This window comes from Typopeltis vanoorti, chromosome 9 (assembly GCF_054136105.1).
Source record: "Typopeltis vanoorti isolate ZY-2024b chromosome 9, IOZ_Tvanoo_1.0, whole genome shotgun sequence".
NCBI lineage: Eukaryota > Metazoa > Arthropoda > Arachnida > Uropygi > Thelyphonidae > Typopeltis > Typopeltis vanoorti.
Window position 1 is genome coordinate 72,888,527 of NC_143557.1, and position 26,354 is coordinate 72,914,880.

Genomic DNA, 26,354 nt, shown 5'->3' on the forward strand with positions numbered 1-26,354 from the left:
GGTATTCCTAGTACCTGATACAAAACACAGACCGTAATTTAATATAAAATTAGTCAACTCCAATCTTCTCCACGGGCATCCGCCGTGTTTTTCAAATTAAAATAAGGTCCTCCGCTTTCAAAACATTGGTAATCGCTGATCTATGTGGATCACATTATGTAAGAAAGTGGCATTAAACACTTGATGTAAAATTGGATATATTCAATTGGATATATTGATGTTATACTCTTAAATAAATCTAGCCCAGGTCTACACGATTCCCTAACTAAATTGAATAACTGCGATAATAAATTTGGTATGAAAATCAGCAATAAAAAGACCAAAACTATGAAAATAGGCAGGAACATTGAAAATATCAATCATCCTGAAAGAACCTATAGAACAAGTAAAACACTTCTTCTATTTAGGCACAGTTTTACTGAAGATGGCAAATTAAATCTGGAAAAAAATAAACAACATTACCATAGCTAGTCTGTACAGAATAATAAAATTTAAATTTAATTTAAACTTGTAATAAAAGTTGTATTTTCTGTAATTGTCCTCTACTTGCGAAATATTAAACTAAGAATGAAAAACGGCGTTGGTTATTAACTGCACTCACCCCAGATTATTTCTTTATTATTTTTATAAGGCTATAGTACATTTGTACTATAGTTTACAAATCTCTCTCTCTCTCTCTCTCTCTAAGGATTTTTTATTAACTAAGTACCTCTTAAAAATCGTCATCTGTTAACAGTGATCCAAGTACGCAAATAGCCGGAGTCTGATTGCAGTTAAGAAGCGACTATGGCAGATATTATTTAAATTAGTATTGTTGTTGTTGCTCGAATTTCAGAGAGTAATTTGTATTCAGTAATTTTATTTTCTTTATATAAAAAAAATAAATTTCTTTATTACATGTCACAAAAATATTACTTTTCAGATTATTTTATAAGATAGCACTTATTTTTCGCTGAAGGAAGTTTATGAGTAGATGAATAAGTAGTTTAATGCCACGACCTGTACGGGTGACTACAGACTTTCTAACCCTTCCTAAATAAAACTCCCCCCCCCCCGTTTTGGTCCGCGTGTCAAAATTTTCAGAGGTCTTTGAGCGGCTTGAAAGTAACGCTACGGTACCGATTCATTGGCATGAATTTTCAGCATCTGTGATATTTAATTTCATACATGCTGTAGCTTCGTTTATTCTGGATCTCAATAAGCATTAATGCACAAATATGACCAGCGCCTTATCGGTACAATGACCACTGAAATTACATTAAATGAGTTGTATTAACTTTAAATGAGTTGTATTAACATTAAATCCTAAGTGAAACACAGGTCCATCAAGGATGGACCTGTGTTTCACTTAGGATTTCTCCATGAGTGCAGGTCACAAAGATGCCTCCAACGATCTCGCTCTTGACCCTCTCTCTTCCATGTTATACCCATAGATTTCTCTAGTGGATCTTCCCATCTTGTAGGTGGTCTTCCTGGTTTTCTCTTTATTCTTGGTTGCCAGTTGAGTATTCTATATGTCCATCTGTTATCCCTGAGTCTGCCCATCTCATCTTTCTTTCATATACTGCAGTTACCACATCTTTTATGCCTGATCTCTTTCTAAGTTCCGTGTTTCTAACATGTTCCATTCTGCTGATGTTGCAAATCCTGCGTTCTGTTGCACGCTGAGTTATTCTGAGAGTCTCTTCTTCTTTTCTTGTCGTGTTTCATGTTTCTGATCCATATGTGAGTGATGGAAGAATATCACTATTAAATAGTTTTGCCTTCGGAGAGATGTCAAGATTTGGATCAGTAAGTGTTTCTTTTAGTCTGTTGAATGATAGCCATGTAACTTTCTTTCTTTTTTTTCTAGTTCTTCAGATAAATCGTTATTCATTTTTATTGTTTGTCTTAAGTACTTGTATGAGTCAACTTGTTCTATAGGAATGTTATTAATACATAGGTGACTGTCACTTGTGTAGATGTTTTTGATCCATTTTGTTTTTTCTAGATTCATTTCTAAGCCAATCTTACTGCTGTTTGCGTATACTTTTTCACCCATTTCTTCTAGGTCTTTTGGGTTGTTGGATATCAGTACTAGATCATCGGCAAACATAAGAATTTGTAGCTTTTCACCATCTATGCTTATTCCTCCGTTTAGGTCTATTTTTTTTCAGATTGTATTCTAAAGTGCTGGTAAATCGATTTGGGGGAGATCACATCGTCTTGGCAGACCCCTCTCTTTATATCTATACTTATACGTTGATCAAATAGGGTTATTTGTGTGGTCTGATTTTTGTTAAATTCTTTTATCATGTGGATGTGAGTAAGGTCCACATTTATTTCCAGTAAGGCACTGATGACTGCATTGTGTTATATATGGTATCAAATGCTTTTCTTTTTTTAAAATCAATAAAGAGGAAAAACATAGAAGGATTCGCTATTCTCTGCACTATTCTGTTATCCAACAATTCTTAAAGTTCTTAAAAGAATTGGGAGATGGACTGAGTCCTTGACTCTTTATCCCGTCATCTGAATGAAGAAAATCTGTGTGGGTGGGATGTTATTGAGCTAAAAGCTCTAGTCATGGCTGGGTAACGACAATAGCCGAGCCTCAGTTAACACTTCATTGGCTACAGTATTGCCATTCGTTACCCTGGAAATCCTAAAGACCACCTGTACACCTTATCCAACAATTGTAACTTGTAACTTCTATGGCTTGATGGACCTCAATCCCATGGATTATTATCCCTTCATCACTAGGAAACAGATTTGTGTTAAAGATTAACGAGCACTTGGCTCACTCTATTCAGGGCAGTGCGGAAGTGCCTGAACCGAAAAACAGAGAAACTTTCGAAGGCTTAGAAAACTCCTGAATGAGTTGCTTGGGATGAAAAGCCGCTTAGGTGAATAAGCAGTGGTAGTGTTACGGAGCAACGAGAAAATATCTGGGATATCAGCAACGATGTGCAGGAGAGCATGTCACTTGTTGACCACGGAGAAGATGACGTCGGTATTCCTGAGGAATTTGTTGGTGTCGGCTTGGCTGGGGTTCATTTTGCTAAAGGCTGTTAGCATCTCCCCTAGTGAGGCAGCAAGAATCAGTGCAGAGTTTTGGCTATAAGCTGCCGAGGCTCCGGGTAAAATTCGCGGAGAAACCGTAGAAGCGAAAGTTTTATCGGCTGTAACACCTCGCGCTGTGAAATCTGGCGCAGGTTTCATGGCTTGATTCTGAGTGGGCGGGGGATAACGCCGCTCTTGTTTTCTGTAGGTTAGAAGGGTGAATTGAGCAGCCCTTATAGTTGGCTGGATGTGGGCCGCCACAATTCGCGCATTTAGCAGGTGTAGACTGTGGTTTTGTGCAAGTGTGCGAGGGATGGCTGTCACCGCATTTTACACACGTTTAATCTACTTTACATAACTTTTGTGCATGCCCAAATTTTTGGCAGCGATGACATTGACCGGTGCATGCCTTTCTTCTGAGTGGTTCGGTCTTGATGACTAAGTTGCAGACTATCCTTAAGGTCGTAAATTTCTCTGTGGTCTTTACTGATCTCCACTAAGACCAGAGGCATGGGGTGCTTGTCTGCGCGAGATCTTAATTGGTTCAAGGCCTTGTGATCTGAAGTCAGTAGCTATTTCATCAGATGTAATGGTTTTTGCCAGACCTCTGATGACTATTTTTAGGTTTTTTTCACTCTTGAGTTGAAATGTGTGATATGGGACATTCAGTTCGTCCATAAGTCTGGTGATCCGGCGGTAGTCCAACTCCCCTTCTGGTTGAATTCGGACTCCGTCATCTGTGTTCTTAGCTGATATAAATTTGATATTGCTGTTCTTCATTGTCTTCGCGATTGATGACCATTTTTCTTTCGATCTTAGGATAACGGCACTAATCACCGAATCACACGGTCGATTGATATCTCGCCCCTCTTGCCTATCCAACAATTACCATTAACATTACTGACAGGGTGGGTGAAGCACTAGTGCTTTTCATATTCCCCCTTTATCTGTAATGAGAGTTGTTTGGGAACTGGAGGTTTGTGAGCAGTTAAGCTCGCCCTCTGAGGGCAGTTGTGTTAGCTATGATCAGTTGATAATATCCAACAATTCTTATAGTCCTCTTGAGTTGAAATGTGTGATATGGGACTGGCTTAAAGGGGAGAAGCAAGAATGCTTTTCATCTTCCCCGTTATCTGTAGAGGACAGTGTAGGGATAAGGTGTTATTGAGCTATTAAAGCTCTGATCATGGCAGGAGGGTAACAGCAATAGCCAAGCCTCAGTTAGAACTTCATTGGCTACAATATTGCCATTGGTATTTATTACCCTCCAAGGGCCACCATTTACCATCCAACAATTGGACGCAGGACATATATGGCGCAGAGGGTGAAGCTTGACGCTTTTCATATTCCCTGTTGTCTGTTTCGGGAGCAGTGATGGGAGAGATTTGTGAACTATTTTAGCTCGCCCTGAGTGGGCAGAAGTGGTTATTCGTCGTTGGGTGTTAGGATGGCTTTTGGTCTTTTATGTTTCCAGTAGTCATTACCGTCATAGTTTCCGGCTTGCTGTATTAGTTGGTTTGGACATCCAACAATTCCTTATCCTTATAAGGACTGGCTTAAACGGGCGAAGCAATAATGCATTTCATCTTCCCCGTTATCTGTAGAGGACAGTGTAGGGATAAGGTGTTATTGAGCTATTAAAGCTCTGATCATGGCGGGAGGGTAACAGCAATAGCCGAGCCTCAGTTAGAACTTCATTGGCTACAGCATTACCCTCCAAGGGTATTGGATTGAATGAATCAATCACCGCATCTCACGGTCGATTGATTCCAACCTATCCACATCCAACAATTCGCAAGACGTTGCTGACCATAAGGGCGAAGCAAAATGTTTTTTTATTCCCTGCTATCTGATAAGTATTACTGTGTGAGGAAAAGTTTATGAGCTAAGAGCTCTGCCTGAGTGGGTGCGATTCAGAGATCTTCATTTGGAAGTAGGATGGCCTTCGGTCTCCTATATTTTGAGAAGTCTGTTTCATCATAATTGGCTGCTTGTTGCACTAATTCATTTGGATGTGAAGAGGACACTGAGAAGAACTTCACTGCTGAAGACTGCAGGAAAGAGTAGATGTAGGGGATATTTGTATCCCGGTGGAGTTGGACATTTCTGACGTACCATGGTGCGTTTAATATCATGCGGAGACATTTGTTTTGCACTTTCTGTAGTTTGAGGATATTTGTACTTGAGGTGTGACTCCAGGCTGGGGACGCGTAAGTAATAATGGGTCGAATCAACAGTTGATAAAGGAGCAGTTTTATTTTGGTATCCAGCTTGCTATTCCTATTGATAAGAGGGTAAAGCTGTGCAATGAGATTTGATGCTTTTGAACATGAGGCTTTTATATGAGAACTGAAAGTTAGTTTTCTGTCCAGCAGTACATCCAGATATTTGGCTTCTGCTTTCCAGGGAATCTTGGTATTAAATAGGAAGATATCATCTTTGGGGAACATCGAACAATTATATCCTTATAGTCCTTATAATAAGGACTGGCTTAAAGGGGCGAAGCTAGAATGCTTTTCATCTTCCCCGTTATCTGTATAGGACAGTGTAGGGATAAGGTGTTATTGAGCTATTAAAGCTCTGATCATGGCAGGAGGGGAACAGCAATAGCAGATAGCAGAGCCTCAGTTAGAACTTCATTGGCTACAGCATTGTCACTCATTACCCTCCAAGGGTATTGGATTGAATGAATCAATCACCACATCTCACGGTCGATTGAATTTTTTTTTTTTTTTTTTTTTTTTTTCATAGTCCTTATAAGGACTGGCTTAAAGGGGCGAAGCAAGAATGCTTTTCATATTCCCCGTTATCTGTAGTGGACAGTGTAGGGATAAGGTTATTGAGCTATTATTAAAGCTCTGATCATGGCAGGAGGGTAACAGCAATAGCCGAGCCTCAGTTAGAGCTTCATTAGCTACAGCATTGCTATCCATTACCCTCCAAGGGTATTGGATTGAATGAATCAATCACCGTATGTGTAAGTAAAGGTGATATCTCAAAAATATCGGACGATCTCTAGGCCACTCATTCGTGGGCGAAAGACCGTCCAAATCTCAGCGTTGGTTCTACTCAGTGAAACTCGAGTACCGAGCAGAACCGCTCACATTCCGAGGAAAATAAATCACCGGCAAGTACCCCTCAGCGGGCCGTGCCGGAGAACACTTTCCCCGGAGACTCAAAGTGCTCCCTTAGGGCAAAACCTAAGAGAGCGAACTCATTAACCCAGGATAACAGCAACAGCCGAACCTCAGTTAAACTTCACTGGTTCAGCATTGCCATCCGTTACCCTATATGGGCATCTCATATAAAATCAATCACCGACTATGTAAGTAAAGGTGAAATCTCAAAAATACGGACGATCTCTAGGCCACTCCATAGTGGGCGAAAGACCGTCCTAATCTCAGCGTTGGTTCCACTCAGTGACGGGCTCCCCGACCACTGAGCAGAACCGCTCAAATTCCGAGGAAAATAATTCACCGACAAAGCCCCTCAGCGGGCCGTGCCGGAGAAAACCTTCCCCGGAGACTCAAAGTGCTCCCTTAAGGCAAAAACCTTAAGAGAGCGAACTCAAAAACTCATCGCCCAAGTGGGTAAGAGCAACAGCCGAACCTCAGTTAAACTTCATTGGTACAGCTTTGCGTTGCTATCCATCACCCCCAAGGGCATTAATGAATCAATCACCGCATCCCACGGTCGATTGATTCCTTCCTCCGTCGATTGAATTGCTACTTGAAATTATTATTTCAAGTGATTGTATTTTAGATTATTTAAGGTGTTCAAAATAATTTTTACAAAATTTTTTAATTTTCTAAAGATTTAAAAAATATTTTAAATTATTATTAATTATAATATTTATATATAAAAATTTTTAAAGTTATAATCACAAAATATTAAGTATAATGCAACTGTTCATTATGCAGTATTTATCTCGCAACATATCTCATTGAATTCCTTCTTACACATTATCGATAAGAAATAGTGTCTTTGAGTGGGGAATCGGAATAGTTCGTAATATAAAATAAATCTGGTTTTATCTTGAATAGCTAGAATGCATGGGAAACACTTGCGAGGAAGATTGTTCTTAAGTTCGGCTGATTTCAAGTTCAATTGTGAATGAATATCTAACAGTAACGAGCTGATCGCATCATATACGGACTTCTATGAAATTAACTGACAGCAAAAAGTTTCCTGTTAAGATCAAATAAATAAATTAATCAAATAAGGGGAGGATCGAGGGACCCATAGAAACTTCTCATATCATTTGAACATGTCATAATTAAGACTTTGTGATAAAAAAAAATGTTGGAAGACATGATATTTGATTGATGTATAGGAAGTAAACTAGGACAAATTAGTATTGAACTAATTTAAAGTTTTAAAACTCAATAAGAAATGCGTTATAAATTTAAAACGCTAATAATAGACAGAATGATTTAAATTAAGAAAAAAGTGCAATTATCCAATTGGTAAAATAAAAAACAATTCCAGACACACTTTTTTAAACCTTTTATTCATTTTTGATGAGAATTAAGTTAAAATCTAAATTATTGTTTTACTTTTTTAAATGTAACAACCCACAAAATCTATAGTACATTAGTATTATGAGCAGCCTGGGGATCATTTCTGTTTTTTTTGTTTTTTTTTTATAATTTTTAATTATTTATTTATTTGACTATTTATGTGAGGTACATATGCAGCCCTGTGAAAATGACGTGTGCATCCATAGTACTAGGAGTGTCAAAACAGATCGTTATACACTAATTTACATTCCTTAATTGCGCTGCCAGTTTCCTCTCTGGTCGTTCACAATGTCTTATAGTGAATATCGTTTTCTGTCTTTAATTTTTCCACTAATAGAATATGGTATTCATATCATCGAAGCTTTCACGACCAATATTATAAACAGTGATTCTTGGGTGATGAAAATTTGTCTTCACTGGGCAGCTTAATGCTAGCAAAAAACAGTCCTATCGTTTCTCGTAAGAAAGATCTCATTTTACTCTCATTTACCTTCGATAATACTCAGATCTCCCATCCCATCAAGATCGTGTTTTGTTTCTCTTCTAGAGTTGGAATTAAATTTGGGGTCTTTTCCGTGCATTAACACATCACTTCCATAGCTTCTAGTAAACTTGTGCCCGCTTTTGTCCAAGACATTTTCTTTTTCCCTTGTATGATTCCAAACAGTTTATCAATCTCATATTTATCCAGCTTTAAAATGCTGTTCTCACATTTGGCACGGTACATCAAAAAAACCTCCATAAAGAGGCCAATCTGTTTAATAGATGACCTTATATTAATAAGGTCATCTAATAGGTACTTTTTAAAATACTAATAGGTATTTTTATGTGAGCCGCTCCAGCGAGCTGACGGCCACGATTTTTCTACTTTCTTCTAAACTTAAGAGCACGCACAGCTTCTGGTCTAAGTGATATGCATATGCGGTTCAACTTCAAACATACTGAACCACCAACTACCCATGCTCCTTTCCCCTAACACTTTTTTTTTGAACAGCCTTTCTCCCCATAGTGTTCTCCAAAAAATCCTCTTACTCAGCAAAAAAAAGCATAATCGAATATTATTATCATCTAATTCCACGTTACAAAATCTGCTGGAAGAGTCATCCGTCTCCTAAACGCGAGTTTTCTCTCGTTATTTTGTTTGCAATCCCCACAAAAAACTCTGTTCATCTGCCAGTAACTTTTTCTCCATGGTTAAGAATATTCTCCAGATGACGCATTCTATATCCTTGATGTTTAATTTGATTGTCATACCATAACAAGTAAAAAAAAAACATACCGCTAAATTTATTCATTGTTGTGTGAATAATTATTATAGGACAGCTAGATGTGCGAATGTTCATCTCTCATGATTATTGTTGTTTTCTGATTAGAACAAACCTTAAATGTAGATTGCACTGGGGTACATAGAGCAAATGGCTGCATGCCAATGCTCGCATTATTTTCTTCTAGGAACAAGCTAGTGATCATGTTTAAGGTAAGCTCTACAGAATCTACATAAACGCGAATTCTCTCCCCATCTTATCTGTCAAGAAATGTTCATATCAATATTTAATTTATTTTCATTTTGAATGTGACCATCATTCATACAATCCAACTTTTAGTTTTTCTTCAGTACCACCCGTCTACATATTCATAAATCATATAGGCCAGGAGTATCAAACTCAATTGGACCGTGGGCCATTTGCTATAAAAGTGTATCTCAAGTGGGCCGCAAAAAATTTCGACTAAAAAGCCTTCACTAATTAGAATCGAAGGAAAGTGAAAGAATGAGTATAAATAAATTGGAAAATTAATAACAAAAATATATTTAAAAAAGTTATTACGAGACACGTAAAATAATAGTATAATGATTATGACAACTAAAAAAAAATAAAGACTACTTTTATTATATTTATATTACTGGAATAAAAGCGTTAGCTGAATTTTTTTATTATGGCATTTAAACCAAATTAAACCGAAATTAATTTTATTGTTGCTTTGCGTTTGAGTTAGTGGGTGCACTCACACATATCTAACTAAAAACAATAGTTTTTAGTTAGATACTGTGTTTGCCGGTGTAACTTATGGTTTTGCTTGAGTCTAAACAGCATAGTTAATGTGGGATCAGACATGTTATTCAGTAGTGAGTGCCGTGTTTCTCCCAGTTGTCTCTAATCGCATTAAAGAAATATATTACACATGTTGAGAAATATATTACACACACACAGCAAATGTCTCTATACTTTATTCAGTGGTACAATAAAACTACTTGTTTTCCTTGCATCTGAAATATAGTGGGAGTTGGGGAGGGCATGTTGTTTACCGCAGGGAGCGAGTTATCGCCCTGGCTTGAAAGTGGTTAAACTTTATTTTCGCGTGCGATGTATATGCAAAACTTTTTAATTTTTTTTTCGTAAAGTAAAATCAGGGGTGCGAGTGATACGTAAGGGCGAGTTATATTCAAGTAAATATGGTATTTCTGTTTTGTTATAAAAGCAACCATCGTTTTTTTTTTCCCATCTTTCCTTGAGGCGTCGTGGGCCGCAAGAAATTGCTTTGGGGGCTGCATGCGGCCCGCGGGCCACCAGTTTGAGACCCCTGATATAGGCGTTATGCGCAGACTTATAGTGAATCCCACTGACGAAAGGTTGTGAACCTATCATACATTTGTACCTTGAGTGGACTAAGGGATTATTAAATAATCCAGAATCCTGGATTATTCAGACTATGGTTCAGGTGAACCATAGCCTGAATAATCTTGTCTGGCTTTTTCTAGTGACGCTTGTAATTAATTTATCAGTTACAATTGATCTTATTGACCAATAGTTCTCTACTAAAGAATAGAGGGGGGGGTGGATTTTATACTTAAGTACCATCGGGCGCATTTTTAGGACCAGGTCATAAAATTTTGAATTACTTATTATTAAAAATTAATACTTTTAGATAACTTTTTATTACCAGAGACCTCAAGGGAATCAGAAATTCATTAGGGACCTTAAAATTATTTTAAAAATTAAAATCAGATTAAAGTTAAAATTATTTTTAAAATTAAAGACTATAATTATTATTTAATTTTAAAAGCATATTTAGATTAATTAATTTAATTTAATAGAATTTCAAAATTTATTACAACACCTCTTTTTATTTTAGATGTTTTAAATATTTCTATTTGTTTTCTATGTGTATTTCATTTGTCCCAATCATAAAGGGATATTCACATAAAAGGATATTCACATACGCCGTTTTTATTTTAGGTGTTCCAAATATTTCTGTTTAGTTGTTCGCTAGTTAGTAGTACATTTTCTGCCTCAATCATAGAGAGAGGAGGTAATCAATCTGAGAAGCTGCAAACAAACACTCCCATAATCAGAGAATCTAATTTGGAAAAGGAAGATGCAGCAATGCCCACTGATTTAAAAGATTCGAGTAAAGAAGAGATCCTAAACAAGCTGATTATTACCATTGTGAAAGAACTGGAGAGAAACCAAAGCAGTGACCGTATAGAAGATGCTCCATCATTTACCGAAGCGCAACCTGTTCAATTGAAAAATGACAAAAACAAAGAAAGCATAGAGGAGGCTCCATCATTTCCCGAAGCGCAACCTATCCCATTGAAAGAAGATAAAAACAAAGAAAGCATAGAGAAGGTTCCACCATCTTCAGAGAGCCAACTTGATCAGCTTTCAACTAGTGAAATACAAAAAACTCTTAGTCAAAAAGACATTATCGGTGAAAAAGAAAAAAATATATCGTCCATTAATGCCCGTTCTTTATCTGGAGCAAAAACTTCAACGTCTAATGATGTCCAGACTCGTGGAATCTCCGTTTACGTTAAGCATCCAAAAACTAGGTAAGTTGTGTTTCTTGTTCTAAAGCTAATGTACTATAGTTATTCACTAATATGAATACCTATTAATATTTCATAAAGTCGGATAAATTAATGGTATTAATATATCAGCTACCTACTCATCCAATCCCATCCTATCTTCCCCTTCCTGTTAGGCTCGATGGCCTATGGTACGGCAAAGTAACTTGGAATCTTAGAAACTGCTCGATGGTACGGCAAAGTAACTTGGAATCTTAGAAACCTGGTTATTGCTTATGATAGGATGGTTAATCATATATGCACACTTAATTTATAGCCCAAAGCATTGTATGCTTGGGCTATAAATTGGGTGAATTTCGGGGAAAAAGGGTTCATACACCTCCGTATGTACGTATCTAACCCACTCTCACTTGAAAAAACCCTGATAAAGGTTTTCTCCCCCGCTAGAACGAGTCAATTGAAAGTCAATTAGCTGGTTTCACACCATGGCAATAGGTAGGGTTTGCCACTCCGAAACTTGGGTTTTTCATCCCGAAAACTAGAATTAGAACGCACGCAATTAACAGACATTTAACTGGCTTTAAATCTAAAAAAAATCACACTAAAATCAAATACAGTAAATCAAAATGTATAAACAAGGCATCAAAGGACATCTTACATGTGAGGCAGAACAAAGACTCAGGAGGAAAAGTATTGTGGAGGGATGTGGATATAAGAAACAGATAGATAATATACTTTGATAAGGACTTTTGAATGAGGAAAATGCAAGGACTCACAGAGAAGATAGGCAGCCTTCTTAGGGGATGGTGCAGAACCTCAGTAGAGTGGAAGTGAAGGAGGCCATGAAGAGGATGAAGAATGGAAAATCGGTTGGCTCTGACAGGATCCCAGTGGAGGCATGGAAGGCACTGGGGGAAGAGGGAATTGACCTGCTGTGGGACCTGTTCATGAAAGTTTGCCAACAGGAAAATAGAGCAAATATAGATAAAATATACCCGAGGAATGGAAGGAAAGTACTCTTGTTCCCATCTATAAGGGTAAAGGGGATGCACAAGACTGCAAGAATTACAGATAAAGTTGATGTTCCACACAATGAAAATCCTAAAAGGGTTCTTGATGAAAGATTGAGGAAGGAGGTGGAGATTGCAAAGGAGCAATTTGGCTTCATGGCCTGGTCGATCAACGACAGATGCTATCTTTGGGTTACGGCAGATGATGGAAAAGTTTCGAGAGAACCAACGGGAGCTATATCTGGTGTTTATAGATCTGGAGAAGGCGTACGATAGAGTGCCAAGGCAAGAAGTCTGGAGGTGTCTGAGGGAGAAGAAGGTACCTGAGAAATATGTCAGGTTGGTGCAGGAGATGTACAGAAATGTAAAGACAAGAGTTCGGACCTGCCTGAGAGAGACAGAAAGTTTTCAAGTGACAGTTGGCTTGCATCACGGGTCAGCATTAAGTCCGTTCATGTTTAATATTGTGATAGAGGTGGTGACGGAGGAGGTGAGAAGACGCGCCTTGGACAATATTGTATGCTGATGATATCTTGCTGTGTGCAGATTCAAGAGAAGAATTGGCAGATAAACTGGAAAGATGGAGGAAAGTACTGAAAGAGAGAGGTGTGAGACTGAGCAGAAGTAAGACAGAGTATATGTGTTGCAAAGTGGGTGGCAGACAGGAGATAGATCTGGAGCTGGAAGGAAATGTCAGCAGGAAGGTTAGGGACCTTAGATACTTACGTTCAACAGTGGAAGAGGATGGAGAGGCTGAGAAGGAAGTGGGATGCAGGATACAAGCGGGATGGAGGAAGTGGAGAGAGAGAGATGGATGGAGTGCTATGCGATAAGAGGGTGCCGATCAATCTGAAAGGCAAAATCTATAGGACAGTAGTGAGACCAGCTATGACGTATGCTATGGAAACTGTGGCCTTGAGGGAAAATAACATCAGCAGGATGGAGGTAGCGGAGATGAGAATGCTTAGGTGGAGGTGCGGTGTGACCAGAAAGGATCATCTGAGAAATGACCATGTGAGGGGAACGGTGAAAGTTACGAACGAGGAGGGAGGACAAGTATGTGGGAAGAAAGGTCATGCAGATGGATGTGCATGGGAGGAGGAAGCACTGGCGGCCAAAGAAGAGATGGAGGAAGCTGGTGGAAGAGGACTTGAGGATGAAGAACGTGAATGTGGTTACAGCCCACGATGTGGAGGAGACTCGCCGAAAACAGTGACCCCACTTAAGTGGGACAAGCTGCAGAAGAAAACGAAATCCTAGATGGGATTCGAACCTGGGTCTTTCCAACCAAAGGGAAATGTCGTTATCGAGAATAGGAAACCATGTACGTTACCCTTTCTTATAAGTATCTGAAACTACGGATTCGATAATTAGTTCGTTAAATTATATTTAATATGAAAATTTCATTTACATACATTATAAAGAGAAATCTTACAAGCTTCTAGCAATTTTAGCACATAGCTACAGTAGCGAACAAATTAATCTGAACATTCACATTTTAAAAGAAAAATTTTAATTTCTCAAGAAAATAAGTACAAAAATTAAACTCAAACTTTATCTAATAATTTATATTGCTGCTTTGTTCCTAATAAGTTCATTAATTCGCTTAGGCAAGGACTCTTCCAACGTGGAACACATTTTTCTTATTTCTGCATCTCGAAACTGTACTTTTATAATGGATTGCATTAAGTTATCCTTTCTATCACAATTTAATTTTTAAGTCTCTTTTACACTATGGCCGACAAATTTGGTTAATGTCAGGAGAGTTACCTGGCCACTGAAGCAATTGGATGTTGTGATTTTTGAGGAACTCTTTCACTTTTTTGAAGTGTGGCATGGAATGAGATCCTGTTGGAATATGATTTTGTTTTGTCCTTCTGGATCTGTGGGACCACTCTCTTCTCCGATATTTTATGTATTGGTCACTTTTCATCATACTGTCACCAGACACAAGTGATCCTGAACCCTCATGTGTAAAACAACCCCAGAACATGGTACTCGCTCTCCTTGGACAAAGAAATGACTCTCATTTGATAATATGACCTTCTTCCACTTCTCAACAGTCCAATCTTTGTACACTTTTACCCAATGGAAACTCTTTTTCTGCATAGCCTTCGTCAACAGTTGTTGTTTTTTTTTTTTTTTTAGTCTGTGGGCAGGCCTCCCTACTTCCAACACCATGTCAGAAGAAGCATTAATTCCCACTAACTGCCAAGTCTTTATTTAAGTCTACAGCAGACAATCTTGGATTCATTTTGCTTTTCCTAACCAGTAAACGATCTTCAGTAAGTGTAGTTTTCCTTTTTTCGCCCACATTTTAAAATGAATCCCAACTTGTTTGCACTATTAATAAACATCAGTGAGACAGTTAAAACACGTATCACTCAACCAAAACAGTGAAAAAACCGAAAATAGAACCAAAACTTAACGAAAATTCGGCTTGTTCGGATTAATTTGTTCTCTACTGTACCTTTTAATTAGCATCAAAACTAATTCAGAATTATTATTTTTGGATATTAAATACTAAATTTAATATATTATCTTTACAATTATTTGAAGTTCGGATAGGAAAGAGGTAGGGGATAATTTTCATTTAATCTTAAATTCAAGAGTCTCTGCTGTTAATATTTCTGTCGCAAATTCTAAAAATATTTAAAAAACGTTTACAGGATTTATTGTTTTTCTTTTATTTTTATTCCAAACAAGTGGTATGCAAACAGAAAATGAATAAGTGTCGATTAATGGTGAACTAACTGTCAGAATGTTCATGAACTTAAATGAAGCTGTAGATCGTCAAAATTGAAAAATAAAAAATCTTCTGCACCGGATGTTCGAATCTGCTACCTTTTCCATGTGAATCCCACCCACACGTTGTTAACCCATTGCATATTTTGTACCGTCGGTCTGTTAAGAAGTAAATAATTTGCAAATCTTGCTCGGGAGACCAAATATGAAACTTCTTTTACCCCAATTCAAACTTTCAATAAGTGTAATGGTGGTCTTCAGCGGCTGAAGAAATCTATAAGAAAATTCACAAACATCCATCCTATTGGCGCGATTCGAACTCACATTCCTATGGGTTGTAGGCTATTCGTTTGGCTAACGAGGTTTCAATAATAACGAATTACTTCAGTATTATCAATTATACGCATAATGTATACTTCAGTATCAATTATACGTATAACAGTATTATCAATTATACTTAAATAACATATAATGTTATTATATAATATAATAACATAAAATATAATAAATTCGCATGAATAAAATAAAGTCGATGTTTACAGAGGTTGAATTTCGATATAAGGTTTAATCAAGGCCGACGCTACCATTTAGGCAAACTAGGCAACAGCTTAGGGCAAAAGCCATGAAGGGGCGCAAAACTTCAAGCTATGCTTTATTCATACTTTACTTTACTTCTTTCACTACGCGTTATTCCCACTTCCTCTGCAGGGTCCGCGTGTTACTTAGATGCGACCCCTTGTTAGTACCACCCAACCGACCTGTCGCCTGGTCTGCCGCTGGGGTTAGGGGGGGGAATATATTTTTGGCTGTAGAGGCATATGTTCACGGGGCCGGTTTGCCTGCTTGCGGGATGAAAAACGCCAGATAAACTGACGGAAAAAAACCCTACTGCCCGAGCCCAAGAGCGGCTAACTTGGCTGTGGCTGAGGAAGATCCTCAAATTCCTCACCTCTTCGACGGGAATCGAACCTGGGACACTCCTTCCCCAATCATATGGTTGCGTAGCGCAAAGCCACTAGGCTAACCGCGCAGACTTTATTCATCCTTTACTAAAATATAAAAATTAAATTAGTGATATATGATTTACGTATCGATTCTTTTTCCTTATCCCTTACACATCGCACTGTTTTACTATTTAACTTTTGGTTCTTTTTTGTTCCTTACCTAAATGATTTGAACTTACCGCTATTTAAAATTCAGTTAAGATAAATATTTTAAAATATTAAATTTCGGTATTTTATAACTTTTTTTGTAAACGAATTATAACAGAGAATTTTCAAATTAATTAAAAAAGAAAATTAAAAAATCCTGTTAATTTATCTATTAATTTAACCTGAAAGACAATTTGATTCTGTTTAATGTCAGTTAGAAAAAACATTTTAGTTTATGAAATAAGGGGCGCACTTGTAAACTTTCCTAGGGCGCAAAAGAACCTGGCATCGACAGTGGGTTGAATGGCCAAATTCTTGACTTAAAGATGTTCATGATATACATCTGGGGTAAAAAAAAAAAAAAAGAGAGAGAGAGAGAGAGAGAAAAGAAAGAAAGAGAACATACATATTCGATAGGCAACATTCTTTATTCATTATCTAGACCAGTGGTTCTTAACATTTTCGAAGTCACGGAACACTTTTGATTATAAGAAAATTTGAGGGAACACCAAAAGCATTAGGATAATAAAACTAATAATAAAAATATGCATGGATCTGCCTTTTATAAAAATAGAACTTATTTTAATACGATACTTGAGCTTGTTGGCTTTTGCAGATTTCAGCAATATCAGGTCTAATATGTGATATAGCTACCCTCATCTCTCTTTGTCTATATTAGTAAGTCTTTCGCACTTTTTAGTTTTTAACTCAATACTAACCAAATAAAATTTCACTTTATTTGGTTATTATTGAGAACCCGAGCTCACACAAATATGATGTTGAAAACTGTAACAAAATTTTCAGTGCCCTTGTGGAGAGAGCTGGGTATTCGGCTTGGACAAAAATCCAAAATTCCTCAAGAGTTATTTCAGAGAATTTCATTTTCAGAGTACGATCCATTGACAAGGTAACTAATTGTTCTTCTTCTCGTAACGAAAATTCACAACTCGGTGTATTAACTGCGCCAAGTGGATTTCGAATCCAGTCATAATTGTGTGTATTTAAGGAAAGAAAGTAACTTGAAATCTTTTCTTCCAATATTGTTAAATTTTTACACATTAAAAAAATAGTACCTATAAACGATATTCTATTGGTTTAGAAGTAAACGCTCAAAGCAGTCTTCAGTTGTTAGGATCAGAGTAATCAATTACACTTAGAACTGTGTCATGTGATATCTTTCACCGGCGGAAAACACTTGTAACCAGTTGAGGAAACACAAGTGTTCCGGGGAGCACCGGTTAAGAACCACTGATCTAGACTAATGTTTTTCTCAAAACGGTGTGCCGCGAGAAAGCTCCAGTAGTGTGCCGGAACAAGTTTTGATAGTAAAAAATATTTTCGTCCAAATTACAGCGCGCTTTTGCCTATTTATAAATATATAAAAATAAATAAACAGAATATCGAGAAATGGAAATAGTTTTAAACTATATTATATGTAAATGAACAGGATTTATATAATGTGTGAACAATAAGAGACTACTTTCTCAACCTCATGTTTATGTAACGTTAGTTTATTTTGCTACAAATGCTAAACTAAAGCGCCACCAAACAACCAACCACCAGTAATATGACAATGATTACGTCACAAGTACCACTGACTGTTTGGGTTAACATGATTGGTTATTGTTGAGTCCGATATTAAGAATACAGGTGTTTTAAAACTATATGATATGTAAATGAACAGGATTTATATAATGTGTAAACAATAAGGGGGCACTTCTGTGCAGCAATTTTTGTTGTTAAACCAGTTTTGTTTTCAACAGGGCTTGATAAAAGATTCTCCCCCACCCCCTTTTATAATTTCGATTTCATTAGCAAAACTAATCGAATAATAATAATGATGATTATCTCGCTCTGACTTGAAGCAATTTAATGAAATTTGGTATCTACGATAACTATTGAAATTTATATGAACTGATTCACTGAACACAGATTTTGCAAGTTCTGATGACTTATTAGAAATATAATTAATCTTTCTTGCAGTATCATCAATAATCCAGATGATCTTCAGGAAAATACTCCTACAATGAGAGATTCTGATTTAAAAATCGAAGTTTCAGCTGTACCCAGTGACAATAAGGGATCGCGTGAAGATGAGCTACTCAATCAGTTAGTACCTAAGCTAGTCAGCGCTATAGTTAAAGAGCTACAAGAAAGTCGTGTCAAAGAAAGTATGGAGGAAGCATCACCTTCTGCGATGAAATTAGCATCTCAGAAAATGCACAAGACTATTGTCCATAATAAAGTTAGCCTGAATAAAAAAACAAACACGTCTTCCCAAAACTCCCATCCGTCCAAAAAAATCACCCATTTTGAAAAAACAATAGACAAGAAAATAGAACAAATAAAAACAGGGCAAAACCAGTTAACGAATGAAATCGTCCCCACATCAGGAACTTTGATCTACGCAGAAACATCAAAAAGGTAAGTTGCATTTATGGACTTGAATGTGTGAAATTATTTACCATGATATAAATTATTAATACTTTCTGAAATCCAAGTGATCTTAATCATTTCCTACATTATTTGATTAAACTATTCTTGATCTAATCTATTCCAGCGAGACTCCAATAACTGTGTCGACGCCAAGACCTTTTATTTATGCAGAAACAGAAAACAGGTAAGCTACATTTATGAATCTAACCAGTCATATTCATTTCCAGTGCAATATATATATATATATATATATAGTTAATTATGTTTCATTTAATTTATTTCAGCAAGACTCACATGGTCGAACCAAGGGCTCCTTGCGATTATTATGATGCACAATCGAGGACTTGCTGGTATGAGAGGGAAGTTGGGGACTCCATAACGTTGACTCTACAAATAAGTGGGAAACAACTATTAACTAGGTACCAAACCATTCTATGGGAAAGGCATTTTAAAGTACTAGGACAAAGGGAGACCATCATAAATGAAATAAACAACAGTAAGTAGAGAACATCTTCAAATGATTCCTAGCATTGTATGTTTCGAGATAAAATGTTTAATTGTTATATCATCAAATTGGATACATATCACTAAGATGGAAGATCATTATTTTTTTTCAGGTAAATTTATCATGTTAATGGCAAAATAATAATAATAATAAAATAGTAAAATGATAAGAATGGATACGATAAAAATCTGGAAAAAGTAAAATTTTCAATGAATTGTCATTCGCTATGGGGGTTGGTGGATCTCGTGTTACAGTTTGGCTACAGTGGTGATTACTCGTAGCATGACTCATGCACTGTTCCTTTTTCTTTGTTTGTTTCATTCTTTCTGTTTCTCCACCACGCACTTTTTATTTTTCGGATAGAGATGATAATATTGAGCTAGTTCAGACTTGGAGTGTGATTCCAAGATTATTTTTTCCATTAGTATATTGCTTTTTTCTCTTCACAAACATAAACTCAACTTCGAACGCATTTCATAGTAGTGCTATATGTATATCAGGCAGAAAGTACAAATTGGGTAAACTAATCACGGAGTTCATGTTGTTGCCATTTTAGATAGACTTACGTCTTTTAGAGAAAGACCAGATTAAGACATGCCACATTTTTTCTCCTGTGAAATGTACCTTCTATAGTCATCCTAAACTTGTTGTCCTATGAAACTATGAGCATTTAGATGGTATAATTGTTATTTTTTTTCTTATTATTTTCGTCCATCGGTCCCAACATTTGCTATAATTGTATTTATCAAAATTACTTTTACCAGAATTATTCATATTCGATTTTCAAAATGTCAAAAATGAAAAATTAATTGAAACGACTGCCCCCACGTTTTTTTTTTCCACTCTTACATTTCCACTCTTACATTCACTTTCTTAACAGCAATGTGAAGCATGGTACGTACCTTCTACCCTGATAATACTATACATTTCTGCATTGAAGACAGAGAAAATCATCTCCCAGAGTATCAAATACTTTGTGCTGAATAACTCTTTGATCTTTCATTACCCGAATTGTCAAAAAAAACCTATTAACTACCTAAATACGAAAGATAAATTTCTACCCAATCTCTCTCTCCCTCTCTAATTGCTCTCAAAAACTATTATCTCCTATTTTAAAATTCTTGTTTCACAGACGAAGTAGTTCGCTGAGGAAATAACACAACATTGCTTGTGATAGTAATGAACGTAAACTCTTTAAAGTGTGCAGAAGGCTTAGATTGTAGTCATTTATTTACTTGTGTTGTTTCATGTTAGGATCAGCATAACAGACGATTCTGTTATGCCAATCCTGCCACGGATCTGATCCACTGCGAGTTTCTTTTATTGAAGTAAATAGCAAAAACCTGTCTTGTTGGTCGAATAAGTAACGTGTCTACTTTCCAACTTATAGGCTAGATTGGAAAGCAAGTTCCACAGTGGCATGGACATGTGTGAATGACTTTAGGTAGTAGATAATTTTCATTGTCCAGGGCGAGATCATCGCCCCTTATTGGAGGTTTGTTTTTTGAGAAAAACGAGGGTGCCTGCATAATTTTTATAACTATATAATATGTGACTCCGACAGAGATCAGAACCTATAATCTATAATCGTTAATTGGAAAGATATAATCTTTCCAATTAACGGTGTTCTCATCTGTTTTTTAAGTGATTTTTTCATAAACGTCCCTGAAAAAAATCCTGAATCCTATAGGACACTTAACTGATATTAAAAAGCATGACTGTTTACTATTTCAAGCCTGATAACACGTGACATGATGTTGAAGAACTGTTAATGTGTTAATAGTTCGCTATATTTGTCAGAATTGTATAGTCTCTGCTGCTGTGTAGGCAATTGTGCTATAATCAGTGTATGGATGGAAATGAAATGTAGTTGGTGCATAAACTTTCTGGAAATATGACAGTCACAAAAAAAAAAAAAAAAAAAAAAAAAAAAGCTGCTGAAAATATAAAACGTGTCATTTCATTGATAGAATGCTTGACTTCAAATAACATTCGTATCTGATGTATAGAATCAATTTGTCATCACTAACATTTCGTTTATGCTTATTCTTTTTACTATGCAATCAATTTATATAGATATATGAATATAATAAATTTAGATTTATTCAATGTATTACGACCTGTTTGATACCACCTCTTCCTTACTTTGACTGTTGGAACTTTGTTACTCAGAATTTCGTTTTGAATGGAATTAACTAAGAGAAATGGATGCAGAAAAGCTAAATACAGAAATCTACTGGCTTCCTAATCCACAGATCGCATTATCTTGCTTACTTCTCATATATTTTCACTAGAGAGTTCAGACCATCTCTAATATCATTTATAAATACATTATAAATGCTATCCCAATGTTACTTTAAAAGTTTAGACAACTTAAATACACAACAGTAGATTCATTTAAAAAAAAAATTAAGTTACAATTATTTCAATCAGAGAACTGTTGCTTACTCATGGTATTTCCCCCCCTACAGATAAGCCAATGTGGAATATCGTAATTGGAAGCGGCGGTATGGAACTAAGGGTGAGTCCATTAACTCACACTGATATGGAATATAATTTCTTCAAGGCTTCTATTTTCCAGCAAAATGAATCCAGAGAAACTCTTCTTGGAGAGATCATTTTTAAGATTCGTTGTATGGCCATAGGTAAGTCGGGAACTGCGTTGATAGAAATGTTGATAATGAATGTACCTTATCGTATCGTATTTAAAATACCTTTTAAAAAAAAAAATATATATATATAAACAATACTCTATATCAATATATACTGTAAGGAATTTCTAAAATGCAGGTTTCATTTTTCCATAGATCTCGGTTATGTGTATCCAGGAGAGGAGATAACATTGAATATAGAAAATTACATAATGCTTCCGGTCCGGTCAATGATATTTGATTGGAGAATGGAAAAATCTCATCAAGGAATCGATCTTCCAAGCAACATGAAAGTAAGTTCCACTGGGAGGACAGTAAAAATCAAAGAACTAAGGAAGGACCAAGGAGGAGTGTTGTCATGTTCAATGTACACCAAGAAGAATATTTTTGTTGCTCAGAGGAAATTCATCTTACACGAACCAGGCAAGTATTTGCATATTCATATACAATGCGTCACATAAGATATCTGTCAAACTTCCGTGGTTAAATCTTTCAGTAATTTTAAGAAAAAAAAAAAAAAAAATCAATATCGTTATGCTTTTGGACCAGTGAAGACATATATAGTTATTCATGATTTTGTGGCTTGTAACTGTAACTGCAGTGCCTGACTATTGTCTACTTTTCGTATGAAAGTAAGTTCCACGAGAGTGCTTGGAGTTTTGCAAACAGCTCTGTTGAGAGAGAGAGAGAGAGAGAGAGAGAGTGTGCGTGCGTGCGGGCGGGCGCGCTTCTACAGAAAGGATACCGGCTAATTTTTTCAAATGCAAAATTTATTGACGTCTATCAAGCCATATTTCATTTATGGCCTTTGCAACGGCAAAAAGAATCACTATTGATAAGCTGATTTCCTGAATGTATTGTCTTTAATAGACATTGCACAAATAGACAGGGAACTGGATCATTATACGTGTTGAATTCGGAAATGAAGTTAATCACTAAGCTCAAAATAACGTGCTTCGAGCAGTACAACGCAGTCAAAGTACAGACATATTGAACAACCATTAAAGATTTTTTTTAAATTTTTTTTTTTTAATCACGACTGTCATATTCTGCACACCGGTTAGATTGAATCGAACATTAACATTAAATATTTTCTTTCTTTTTTTCCCCCACTAAAACCACTCAGAGACTCAGTCTTTCAAGTTTAACAGATTCTGTCAAGCACTATTATATATAAAGTTAGAAACGTATTAAATTCTTCCAAAAATAATTGCTTGGATTTATAAATCTTAAATTCTTTTTTTAAAGAATTTTTTAAATTCTTTTTTAAAAGAATTTATATATTACGTTGATTAACTGACTTTTATCTCTCCGTCAGCATCGTGGGGTGGAAATAAAATTAAACTTTTAAAACCAAACAGACCTGCTGGGTGCTTCTTTTTTTTTTTTTTTTTTGGAATTTTCCACTTTTCCGTTTTTCCAGCTTTCATTAACCTAATTCTGAAGATGTTTTATTATTTTTTATACTTCTATATTTCCCAGTTCTTCCATCGTCTCTTCTTCTATTTTTTTTATATAATTAAGAGTACATCATTTTTTATTCTTTATATTCTGGTAAATCTATATCAAAAGTTCATGTTACATCAAGTGCCTTTTTTTTAAGGTTTTATTTTTTTCTTTTGCCGTATTCAGTTTCTGAGTCATTTAGCAAGTGCTGTACATTATAAACACCATGAATAAGTTTTTATTTTTATTTTTTTTTTTTTAATGCCTAGCGGGATAATACTCCTCCATAAGATGGAATGTAGCATTCTGTGACATTTCTCCACTTCACAAATAGCCTCCATAAACCGCTTTAGCAGAAAAGTCCCAAAGTGCGAATCCCGCCTGGGTTGAGAAGAATCTTTTATAAGAGTGTTTTTTTTTTTGTTTTTGTTTTTAGTTAAAGGTGAGTGAGTGAGTTCGCCTGTAACATATAGATTTTGCAGCTTTTTCCTCTCACAAAATAGACAAGCCGCCAGAACAAACAATTAACAGACATAGTATACTGGCCTCATTGCTTCGGTCTTAATACTCTTCTTTCGAAATTTTAGTCGAATGACGCATTTGTCTGAACCAGTAAACCCGATGTATTTTTTAAAGAAAAAAGATTTAAAAAAAAAACTGTATTTCCGATTACTGATTACCCAAAATTTAAACTCACCAAAAATCATTTCCATCTTTCAAAATTTATTCACAATACAACAGCGTCTTAGTGTTATGTAAATTTAATAATATTTAAAAATAGTAATATAACTGTTTAAGCTACAAATGTATGTCTTTTCTCTTTTCTTTTATCACATTATCCATTCAGATTATTTGATTTCACCATTACACCAACAAACAGTACCAGTGTTGAAAAGAATTCTTTATCTTCCTCAAGTATATCCCCACCCCGCTCACTTTTTTTTTTAATAAAGTCAAACTAAGATATTAATTTTATTACCTGAAGAGACTTGATAGTACTGTATTTGTTAGTTGTTCACTATCAATTCAAATTGAATAGTAAGGTTTTCATATGTAGTTGAAATTTCATCTCTCCGTTAGAAGGCGCCACACGTTCCTCTTATATTCATGTACAGTATTTCATATTCTACTGGGGGAAAGGTGACAGAACTGCAAAGTGCGAGTTATTTTTACTATTATGTGGTGGAACAAAATAGTAAAGATAGTTATTTTTACTATTTTGTTCCGCCACATGCTTTAAATCATCGTTTCTTTAGAGATTTAGAAGAATCCCTTTGAATTTTCGAATTGCCCTTCGTGCTGTTTCTTGCGCTCTCGGATATTCTGATGTCAGAGATTTAACATCACGGTAGTTATGCCTCTGGAAAAGAAAGAAAGAAAGAAAGAAAAGGGAAATAAAAAGGGGGGGGGGCTCTTTCTTTTTCAGAATTCATCATCTTTGGACTTCAAACAGTGCAGAATGAGTGAACGTTTGGAGTCAGTTCGCAAAATTTATCATCATGCTCTGTTCACCATGGGACTTTATGTATTGTCTACCTATAACTTGCTAATTTCGGATGGAAAGGTATGTTTATCACATATTGCGATCAGAGAATATAATACCAATGTTCTTAGTTGATTGGAAACGAAATATGAAAAATTCAGAAATGTGTTATTTCAAGGACATGGTAATAAAGAACTGGCAATAAATGATTTCAATATATGATCACATATTTCTCAAATCTCAAGCAATTGAAAGTTTGGACAACAAATAATATAATACATGGAGTATACATATGCTTCGTCAAAAGGGGAACTAAATGGTCGTCCAAGTCACAATCAAAAGTTTATTTTTAGTTCCGGGAGCCATCGATCTTTCTGTAATATTAATGCACAGTAAGGTATACATTGATATCTGATTTACTACTTGTTTCACTCCAGTTAAACAGCTAGACTGTCAATGAATACTTAGGGATTCGAAAAAAAATACATTTCTTATAGAATGCCATATATTAATGGTCTTTCCGTACATCAGGCAATCAAACTGAATTATAGGCAACATTATCAGTCAACGGAAATGTGTGAGTGGGCTGCCTCAAGCAAAAAAGGCACAAAAATACTCAGGAATCTAACACCAAGAAACTGAAGGGTGAGGGAGGAGGTATGGAAATCTTGATATACCGCTGTGGAAATAATTATTCAGGAATTCAAAGAATTTACAAGAGTTAAAGTTAGCCGTAAGACATTATACCGTGCAGTCTATTGATTACCATGATAAAAAGAACATCGCAGTTGATGTAGAGAGTAAGAATTCCATAATATGGAGGAGCAAATAGCATGGCATCCTTTTCTGAGAGGGTGGGCGAATGGGAGTGTGGCGGATGCCATAATCATACTGCTAGTTTCCTATTTCCAGAATAAAAATCCTAATTTCCGGTAGGGAAAGAGGTTCCTATTTTGACAAAATAGATATACCAGCCAGAAAACACGTGAGGTCAGATTGATCGGAATCACTGCGGTGATTCCGATCAATCGTAATTCTGACGCGTACAGAGATAAAGCGCACCAGATTCGAGTGTTATTCTTTCTTGATGACTACCGCTTATCGCTTCATCTCTGCTGGGGGTAACATGAGCAACAAGGAATTTTGCCCGTTAGCATTAATACTTTTATATGTGAAACCACCTACGAAAGGTCGTAAACTTATAGTACATTAATGGTGTGAATGGACTAAAGAGTTAAATAATCTGGAAATCCTGCTCTAGTGAACAAACATGGAACTTTTTATGACTCTTTAATAAGCAGCGTGTTCTACACGAAGCAATAAAAATATTATCTTTACCTCAAAGCGATCATAAACATTCATGCCACAGTAACATTCAATGCACAGCATGTTGATTGGAGAACGGATATGCTAAAAACACTCTGAAAATCAGATCGTGAGATGGGGATTATCTTATTCTACTACTCCACACGTAATGCAAAAGAGTAATGACACCCATCACGTATTTCAATAATGGGTTGGATGGAGCTATTTGGGTTATGGATGTTATTCTGTTTG

At 36.1% G+C, this 26,354-nt stretch overlaps 1 protein-coding gene across 1 annotated transcript; it reads left to right on the plus strand.

Moving 5' to 3' along the window:
• Positions 1 to 134: 134 nt before the first annotated feature.
• LOC150103153 (uncharacterized) lies at positions 135 to 22,329 on the plus strand. Its single transcript, XM_090398112.1, has 7 exons — positions 135 to 158; positions 10,799 to 11,394; positions 18,260 to 18,700; positions 18,837 to 18,896; positions 18,997 to 19,208; positions 21,689 to 21,862; positions 22,025 to 22,329. The coding sequence occupies exons 2-7, from the start codon at positions 10,946 to 10,948 to the stop codon at positions 22,327 to 22,329; spliced, it is 1,641 nt and encodes a 546-aa protein (XP_090254238.1). The 5' UTR covers positions 135 to 158; positions 10,799 to 10,945.
• Positions 22,330 to 26,354: the final 4,025 nt, after the last annotated feature.

Excerpts from the sequence above, each read along its gene's own strand:
- LOC150103153 (XM_090398112.1), top strand. The coding sequence starts at position 10,946 with ATGCCCACTGATTTAAAAGATTCGAGTAAAGAAGAGATCCTAAACAAG. Across the intron at positions 19,209-21,688 it reads CATAAATGAAATAAACAACA|ATAAGCCAATGTGGAATATC; the intron begins GTAAGTAGAGAA and ends CCCCCCCTACAG. Across the intron at positions 21,863-22,024 it reads GATTCGTTGTATGGCCATAG|ATCTCGGTTATGTGTATCCA; the intron begins GTAAGTCGGGAA and ends ATTTTTCCATAG.